This window comes from Pelmatolapia mariae, linkage group LG18, assembly GCF_036321145.2.
Source record: "Pelmatolapia mariae isolate MD_Pm_ZW linkage group LG18, Pm_UMD_F_2, whole genome shotgun sequence".
NCBI classification, from domain to species: domain Eukaryota; kingdom Metazoa; phylum Chordata; class Actinopteri; order Cichliformes; family Cichlidae; genus Pelmatolapia; species Pelmatolapia mariae.
In genome coordinates, this window is record NC_086243.1 from 18,007,187 (window position 1) to 18,016,137 (window position 8,951).

Consider the following 8,951-nt stretch of genomic DNA (forward strand, 5'->3'; position numbering starts at 1 on the left):
GAAAATAGGCTAAAGTGTTTTTTTTTCTTTGTTTGTTACCAAAAAAACAAAGAAACAAACACGCAGTCTCTAGAGGACTCTGGTCAAACATTCTCTGGATTGTTTCCACATGTAAGGAAATACTGACCGAGTTACAATACAGACCCAATTTTCTTATTTGGAAAAGGAAAGGAAAGAACACTAAACCCCACACACTGTGTCAGGAAAAAGTCTGCTTATTCTGAGGGGCACAAAGGATGCCCTTATGCCCTGTGTGCAGTCCTTTCATGTGCCCCTCTCCCCGATTCACACCTGCCCTTTTGTTTGATTTCACCCTTCTTCAATCCAACAGCACCTGTGGTGACATCATGACACAAACCATCTCCAGACTTTGAGCTTTGGGTATTGTGACTGCTTATAAGTGTGAAACCCAACCCACTTTGTGGAGCAGGCTTTTCTCCAAGCTTTTGTATCAAGACATTCCTCACATACGCTCATCCAGCCCCTTCAGAAGAGCTTCTGTTGAATCATAATCCACCTAATCTCTCTAGAGAATGAATGTAGCAATTTAATGTGTTTGACGCAACACTTAAAGGCTGGGAAATTATGTGTGGTACTGAGATAACTGCTATGAGATGTTATGCAAGTCAGAGTAAGTGTAGAGCAGAGGTTAATTTGTTGGTTTGCATGCCACATAGAGCCCAATTTGATGTGAAGTGGGTCGGAAAAACCTTTCACTATAACTCATATGTGTATGTTCTTTTTGCTTTTTGTGTAAAGACGTTTCTGGAAAATGTTTGCATTTCTTGAACTGTCCCTTTACAAAAATGATGATGAACAGCCCAAGTTTAAATTTTAAAAAGCGCAGTTTTAACAATATGTTTCATTAGCTATGAGTTACTAATGAAAGATCACAACAGATTTCCATCATCTTTGACTATTTTGGAACTAGTAATTTACTTCTCTGTAATGCAAACAACGAGGAATAGCAGTGCAGACGAGTATTTTTTATTCAGAAAGAAAGAAAAAGGGATAATTAATGACTTCCCTGCAGTTTTCAAACTTGCCATAGGCCAGACAGGAGCCTTTGGCAGGCTTCAGGGGCGCCAAGTTTTACACCCCCAATTCTAGAAATCAAATACAAGAAAGTTTGCTGAAAAGAAAGTATACTATTCTAGCTAGTTACGTATTTCTTCTTTCTTTTTCTAACAGGAGGAGATTTGTCCAATGAATTAGTGCGCCACTTTCTGATTGAGTGCACACAGAAAGGAGTGCGGCTGAAGGGTTGCCCCAATGAGCCATATTTTGGTAAGACTTTTACACGGTTAGCAAACATCAGTGACACCATCTGGATTTTTGGCTACACTACAGAAATTGCATTGTACCACCACCAGTAGAGGGCAGGAGAATTTCATGAATGCCAAATAATGATAGATCATAGACTGGAATTTACCCATACAGTGTTTCATGGTTTATGTCTGATTTCTGTGGCATTTTTTTGTGTCCCACTTTCTTCAAATATAGCAACTATTGAATATATATAATCAAATTAAGTGTTCCACTGATGAGAATTTTATTTTATCGTGCTGATAGAAGTTTTTCTCTGTTGTGTTTTTTCTCCTTCTTTTTCTTTTTTTCTGACAGTTTGCATATTAAGCTTTTGTACTTTTGCATTAAATCTTGCATTTTTTTAAAAAAATAAATAAACATGTCATTAACCAAAACAGATATATAACTATAATTCTAATTTAATATGCTATTGTTTTACAGGAAGCTTAACCGCATTGGTCTACCAACATTCAATCACTCCTCTGGCCCTGCCCTGTAAACTTATCATACCTGACAAAGGTAGTATTCAAGTTGTGGCTACCAACATCTGCCTCTCTATGTTTAACTGTCTGCCAGCTTAGTGTTTTCATCTGCTGATGTAACTGTTGAGGTTTTTTTTGCTGGATAATCTCATTGTTTTCTTGTTCGCAGATCCTCTTGAAGATGTCGTTGAGAACACCTCGCAATCAGTAACAAACTCTGCCGCTGAGCTGCTAAAACAGGGAGCAGGTAATCAGGTTTCTTATATCAGTTGCTATGAAAAGACACTGTCACAAACAGGTGGCGTGACTTTATACGAACGCTGACGCAATCTCTGTGTGCTGTTCTGTTGTAGAAATGAGCCATTTTCCTTGTCCTGTTATTATGCCGTGTGTCACCGAATGCACTCGCTTTGCCGTTATTTGCGCTTTGCAAATCCAAGTGTAATTTTGAACTTGTCTGCTGCTGCAGCCTGTAATGTTTGGTTCCTGGGCTCTGTGGAAATGGAGTCACTAACGGGTGTCCAGGCAGTGCAGAAGGCCACCACTATGGTCCTGAACTCTAACGCTCCACCAAGCTCCACTGTGGTCCACTTCAAAGTTTCTTCTCAGGGAATCACCCTCACTGACAACCAGAGAAAGTGAGTAAACACAGTTTTTGCACTCTTCATATATGCATAGCTTAGCAATTTCTTACCATAATTTTGCTTCTTTTAGGCTCTTTTTCAGGAGGCATTACAATGCCAATACAGTAATATACTGTGCTCTGGACCCTCAAGATAGAAAGTAAGTATTGTTGATTTAATGTCAAAACACATGCCCACTTGCTATTTGTGTTTCACTACTTCAGGAGAAGTATGTCAGTTGCATGTGGTGAATGGGTGATGGGTATGTATTTATTTAATATGGTTTTCATTTTTTGACCACTTGCATCCCTTTTACACTACAAGTCACATTGACTGGCCTTTATTCTCGAAAGTATCTAGGAAAATCCAAAATATGGCAAAAGATTAAATTAAATAACTTCATATAAATCTAATTGACACTTTTGAATGTAAGTATTTAGGTGGAAAGTACGATTCAATGTAGCAAAAATGACACTATTATCCTTTTTTTTACTTCCAATAGGTGGAAAAAAGATGGCTGCCCATCAGCAAGGTAAGTAGATAATTATATTTTTGCTCAGAGACAATGAAAGCAGTTCTTTTTAAAGGTGCACTGCCTGTTTGAGGCAGATGACAGTAATACTACTAACTACACTGCTCCACCTCTGCAGAATCTTCGGCTTTGTGGCGAGGAAAACTGGCACTTCGACGGGCAATGTATGCCATCTGTTTGCTGAGCATGACCCCGAGCAGCCAGCAAGTGCTATTGTCAACTTTGTGTCAAAGGTGATGATTGGTTCACATAAGAGTAAGTAGAGGACAAAGCAGATCACTTGGACAGACGTTAGCAACGTCTAGAACAACGAATGAAAGACTGAGAGGCTGAAGAAAGGACTAAATATAATGACTCGAGATGGTGATGATCTGAATTTGAACTGAAAAACGTGCAAATGTAAAGTGAGCACTTGTATGAGGACATTCAGTGACACCTTTAATCGAAAAGTATAAATAACTTTCTTTTTAAAATTTTGTTCCTTTTAGTGTATGAACTGTAAATTAGCTACATAACAAATAACAAAATCATTATCATTTTCACATTGTTTACAACTGTAATGTCTTACACAGTAATACAATCATTATTAACATATTTTAAGTTCCTCATACTAAAGCTGCTTTTCTTAGTCATTCATAGCATTTTATGGACCAACCAAGAAAACCCTACATTGTTGTATGTTTCTCTCATATTTAACCAAAAAAGAAAGAAAAAAAAAACTTCATGCAAGCATTCATTAAGATTTCTTTAGTTGTATCTGATGTAGAAACACCTCATCTAACCAAGCAGGCAGGATTTCTCTGTTGATTTAAAAACATGCAAAAGCAGTGTTGCAAATGTGTATGATTTGGACTTTGTGCCTACCTTCATCACATGCATGATTATTTTATCTATGCAATGTAAATGTTGTTTTTGCTTTGCTTTTAACGTGTCTTTTTGTAAAATGTGTTGCATGTAAGTGGCTTTTTTTGAATGTGTTAAATCAATTTTGTCATAAGATGTATTGGAGTATGACCACTTTTAAAGCTGTCAACATTTTAATGAAAGTGTGAGCGTGCGTGTGGGTGCGTGTAAGAGTGTTTGAATGAGAGAAATTGTAGAAAGATATTTTAATGAAACCATAATATATATATATATATATATATATATACATATATATTCTGCTTTGACAGTAACTGATTAAAAACACATCAGTACTTTTGTAGATGGTACAAAAGACTAAGAACGTAGGGTTACCTTGTAACCTCGGTTCTCTGAGTAAAGAGTTGATCGTCCCAATTCTAGGGCTGCTTGGAGATCAAATTATCAGTGATTTCACACCAGCACAGGTGCTCTATAAGCGAGCCAGAGTGTCTGTTCCACACGCCCTGAATAGCATTGGGATTATCCTTGTACATATCAAATATGTAACAAATTGAAGATTGAGATCAACACTGCAATCTTTCAGTGTCAAAAATAAAGCAGTATACACATACCCCCACCCCCACCCCCCTTTTTTTAAACATTTATACTAAATGTGTAAAAACACACATCCACACACAGGCTGCTATGTTACAAGAACAAATGCTGTTATTAAAAAGAAAACAAAGAAGAAAGAAAGAGGTCAGTGTTGGAATTTGCACAAATAGGTTTAGTGTTTAGCACACTCAACTAGTCATCTGTCAATGATACACATTTGCTCCTGGAAAAATCTGTTTGTACTCCAGCTGATTGTTCACATTGTATAAACGACGATGACCATAGAAATGGATTTGTGTTGGGTGACCATTTTATCCAGAGAGGGATCGACAACCACACTAACAGCTGGTGTTATTCTTGCATCAAGTGCACGCTTATTATCACTTTCCATGACCTATTATGTGTACCTCATCCTTATCTCATTCAATAATGTGCCTCAGTGTAAAACATGCTACATGTGAACGGTTTATTTGTATATGGGCATTTCCATGTTTTTGTTGAGTTTGTAAATAATAAACATAATGAAACATTTATTTAATCTTGATCCACTAGATTCAGCAACTAGTGGGAGTATTAGCCTTGTACCCAGAGCTGTAAATATCAGGCTGTTTGTTGGTTTTTGCATGAACTGTAGCGGTGGTAGATTGGGTAATTGTTTCCCTTTTATTAGAAAAAGGTTAGCTCTGTCTTGTGTCCTTGTATCTCTGTGCTAAGCTATGCTGTGCAGCTTTATGTAAGTATAGAGACACCAGGATGGTAATATCTACCAGCAAAGGAGCAAATAAATGAAATTTGAATACACTGCTGTTGGTTGGCTTCAATCCATGAAACAAATACATAAATAAATAGCTTAATAATAATAATAATAATAACTTTATTTATAAAGCGCTTTCAAACAAAGTGCTGTACAACTATTTGAAACTAAAAAGATAAGTAAAATAAAAGTGATACATAGCAATACAGGTAAAAGACACAATACAAGTTAAAAACAGTAAAAATTTAAAAACTAAAAGCAATAGAATTAAGACATGTAAGATAGGGTGAACAAATGTGTCTTCAGCTTAGTTTTAAAAACCTCCACAGAGCATGCCTGCCGAATATCTTGAGGGAGGTTGTTCCACAGAAGCTTAGGATTATTAGGAGTAACTTTGTAAATTTAATGGTATTGGTATTGTGACATTTGAAATATATTGAATACATTTGAATATTATGAGTTTGTCATAACTGCAGGGAGGCTGCAGATGAATGCTGCTAAACCAAAGACTCTAAGCACAATTCCAGCTTTTCAGGTCTTAGCAACATCAGCTGAACTGATAGCTAAGGCATTTTAGCTTTAGGCTTCTATATAAACATTTCACTGTATTTGGTATCTGGCTACTTTCTCAGAAAATAAATGATAAGTAAAAAAAAGCTATGGACCTAGTAAATTTATTTTATCAGTGGAAATAAATGACATACAATCAGAGATCAGTGTATTAGGTACACTGTGTTGGATCCCCTTAAATTTCAGAGCTGCTTTAATTCTTATTAACATGTCCATGCTGACATGATAGTGTCACACATGTACTATGTGACGCTACATTGTGCATTTGATAATGTACATTGTTAAATGCACATCCGTGATTTAAATCTCCTGTTTCAGCACATTCCAAACTTGCTCTATTTGATTGAGGTCTGGTGACTGTAGGCCAGTACATCAGTTTGAGATGAGATGAGCTTAGTGACATAGTGTGTTATCCTGCTGAAAGCAGCCATCAGATGATGGGTACAGTGCAGTTATAAAGAGAAATGGACATGGTCAGCAACAATACACATGTTGTCATATTCTGGGGTGGCAGACTGTGTGGCGATGGTTGATGAGTGAACCCAAAAGCAGACGTGTGGAAACCAAAGCTTAACTTAAACCAAGAGTGAGCCGTTTATTTAGGCTGAGTGATACAAAAGAAAAGGCAGGAGGACACTAAGGCAAAACTAACCGGACTACACTGGGAAAACTAAATACTGGAACATGGAACACTGAAACATGAATACCTGAACATGACACATGAAAAAACAGCAGAATAGTGAACAGATGACATGACCAAAAATGAATGACAACTCACAAAATACACAAGAGCGTGACGAGTAAAGAGGAAACACACGGGGAACACAGCTGGGGCAAATAAACATAATGACACAGGAGGAAGCAAAACTAAACACACAAGACGTGATACTATCAAAATAAAATGGGAAACACGCAGACATAGACACACAGACCTGACACTGGAACCGGGGAAGAAACAGACACAGGAACACGGAAGCAGAAACGGGAGACGAAAATACTGACATGACTGGATGCGGAGAACAAGGAGTGAGAGTGACGAGAGAGAGCGAGGGACACGGAAGGAAATGGAGAGGGACATGATGGGCTTGGGGATAACATACATCAACGCACATGACAGACAGGGGAGACATGGAACGAGACACGAGGAGGGGAACAAGTAAACAGAAAAGGGAGACAAGACATAAGGACAAACGACATCTAAAAGAAATGCTCAGTTGATACTAAGAAGTCCAAAGTGTGCCAAGGAAACAACCCCTACACCATTACACCACCAGTGCCTGAACCATTGATACAGTTGATTCATGTTTTCATGTAGCTTACACTGAATTCTAGTCCCATCATCTGAATGTTAAAGCAGAAATTGAGACTCAGACCAGGCTCCATTTTTCCAATCTTCTGTTGTGAGCCTGTTCAAATTGTAGCCTTTTCTGTTTTTAGCTGAAAGAAGTGGCGCCCGGTATGGCCCTATGCTGCTGTAGTCCATCTGCTTAGAGTTGGTGTGAGTTGAGAGATGGTCTTCTCCATACCTTGGTTGTAATGAGTAATTATTATGTGGCTGACCTCTGGCATCAACAAGATATTTTGGCCTAGAGAACTGCTGCTAACTAGATATGTTGTGTTATTTGGACCGTTTTCTATGATGGTCCACCAGCGATGATTGTTCAAGAAATTTCTAGTATATTGGTTGTTTCTGAAGCAACCAGCCAGCCTGTCTGGCACCAACAATTGTGCCACGTTCAAAATCACCTTTTTTCCATTTTCGGATGCTCATTTTGAATTTCAGCAGGTTGTCTTCCCCGAGTCTACATGACTACATTGGACAGTTGAACCTATTAAAGTGGACACACTGTGTATGATGCATGTCAATCTGTGGCCAGCAGAGGACACTAGCGACACAAAACCTTTGTGACTGTGAAAGGCCCATGTGAACATCACCTTTGTTGTTTTAGAGCAAAACAGGCTGGCAGTTATTACACACTGAAGTGTAACACCACATCTTTTGATGCGTCTGACACACAAATGTCTGTAGAGTGTGAATGCACCTTTCTTACCTGTTGCGTGTGCTCATATCCAATGCACATGTCCACCCTCATTTACAAAGTGCACTAAAAGAGTTTCTTCCCTCCAGGCAAGCCTGGGCAGGTTGCTCTTAAGGTGCAGAGAGGGAATAAATTTGCAGAGATAAGAAGGAGGAAAGGTGTGCAGTGAAGGACCCCTCCACCCACATTACTGTGTGTCTGCAGGTGGTGAAAGTGAAGAATTCCCGGGGAGGGCAGGAAGGAAGTGAAGGCCCAGTTGTGGCGACTGCATAGAGCCCATCTTCCTCTGTTATTTAGTGTGGAGTGGTCTTGAAATAAAAGGAGCAGGGGAAAGTCCAGAGAAGCAACCAACATTATCAGATTACAAAGGAAACTGTCAGGAGAAACACCATTTCACATGGGAAATATAAGTGTGTGTTAGCATGTAAGATATGTAGGTCTAATGCAGCAATAATTTCCCATTAAGATTAATTACATCTTTACATTTACTATTCCCAGGCTATGTTTTATTATATAAGAATGGCTAAAACCAGACAATACATGTGGGTTTCTTTGTCAACTTTCTGAAGCTATAAGAACTACTTGACCTTATGGGGAAAAAAACAACTATAAGAAACAATGATGAAGATTAAGTCACATAGATTATCCTTCTCCCAGCAAATACCAGCTTTGCAATAACCCCTTACAGATTTACACCAGCCTCTCCAAATTTAATTTTGCAGATAATTTGGAGGCGAAAGGCCTTGTTTACCCGGCTAACAGAACTAGTTCTCATTCCTCGATCACCCCAGTTCTGCAGCCTTTTTACAGCCACTTAATTGGTGGGGCAGGGCCCATCTCTTTCCTCTGAACCAGAACAAAGGTTTGTGGACAGAAATAGAAACTGGATTCTGGGATGGCTGCACAATTTGAGGCCCATGCTTGGCTTTCAGCAGAGGCCAAAACCTGGAAAGGCACCGTGAGAAAACTGTAGGCTTTCATAACGCTTGTTAAATTGAGATAAGTCCAGGTCACACTGAGATGACAAACAAGTAGATCACTTCATCATAACTTGTAATGTTACTAATGTAATATTGGTAGTAGTCTGAGTCTGTGGCATCACAGCGCTCATACATGCATGGTGAAACTGGGAATACTCCAAGGTCATTGATTGAGACTGTGGAGGGGTTTCAGTTAGGTCATGGT

The 8,951-nt window shown here is 38.7% G+C and overlaps 1 protein-coding gene across 2 annotated transcripts in view; it reads left to right on the top strand.

The window, feature by feature from the left end:
- Nucleotides 1-5,198, top strand: part of LOC134616821 (tensin-3-like) — a 32,189-nt gene extending 26,991 nt beyond the window's left edge. For both annotated transcript variants that reach the window (XM_063461835.1, XM_063461836.1), the window contains 7 exons: nt 1,192-1,287; nt 1,750-1,827; nt 1,960-2,037; nt 2,260-2,428; nt 2,505-2,573; nt 2,916-2,945; nt 3,064-5,198. In XM_063461835.1, the coding sequence (XP_063317905.1) occupies nt 1,192-1,287; nt 1,750-1,827; nt 1,960-2,037; nt 2,260-2,428; nt 2,505-2,573; nt 2,916-2,945; nt 3,064-3,208 (665 nt within the window). In that variant the 3' untranslated portion in view covers nt 3,209-5,198. The remainder of the gene's footprint in view (nt 1-1,191; nt 1,288-1,749; nt 1,828-1,959; nt 2,038-2,259; nt 2,429-2,504; nt 2,574-2,915; nt 2,946-3,063) is intronic.
- The last annotated feature ends 3,753 nt before the right edge of the window (nt 5,199-8,951 follow it).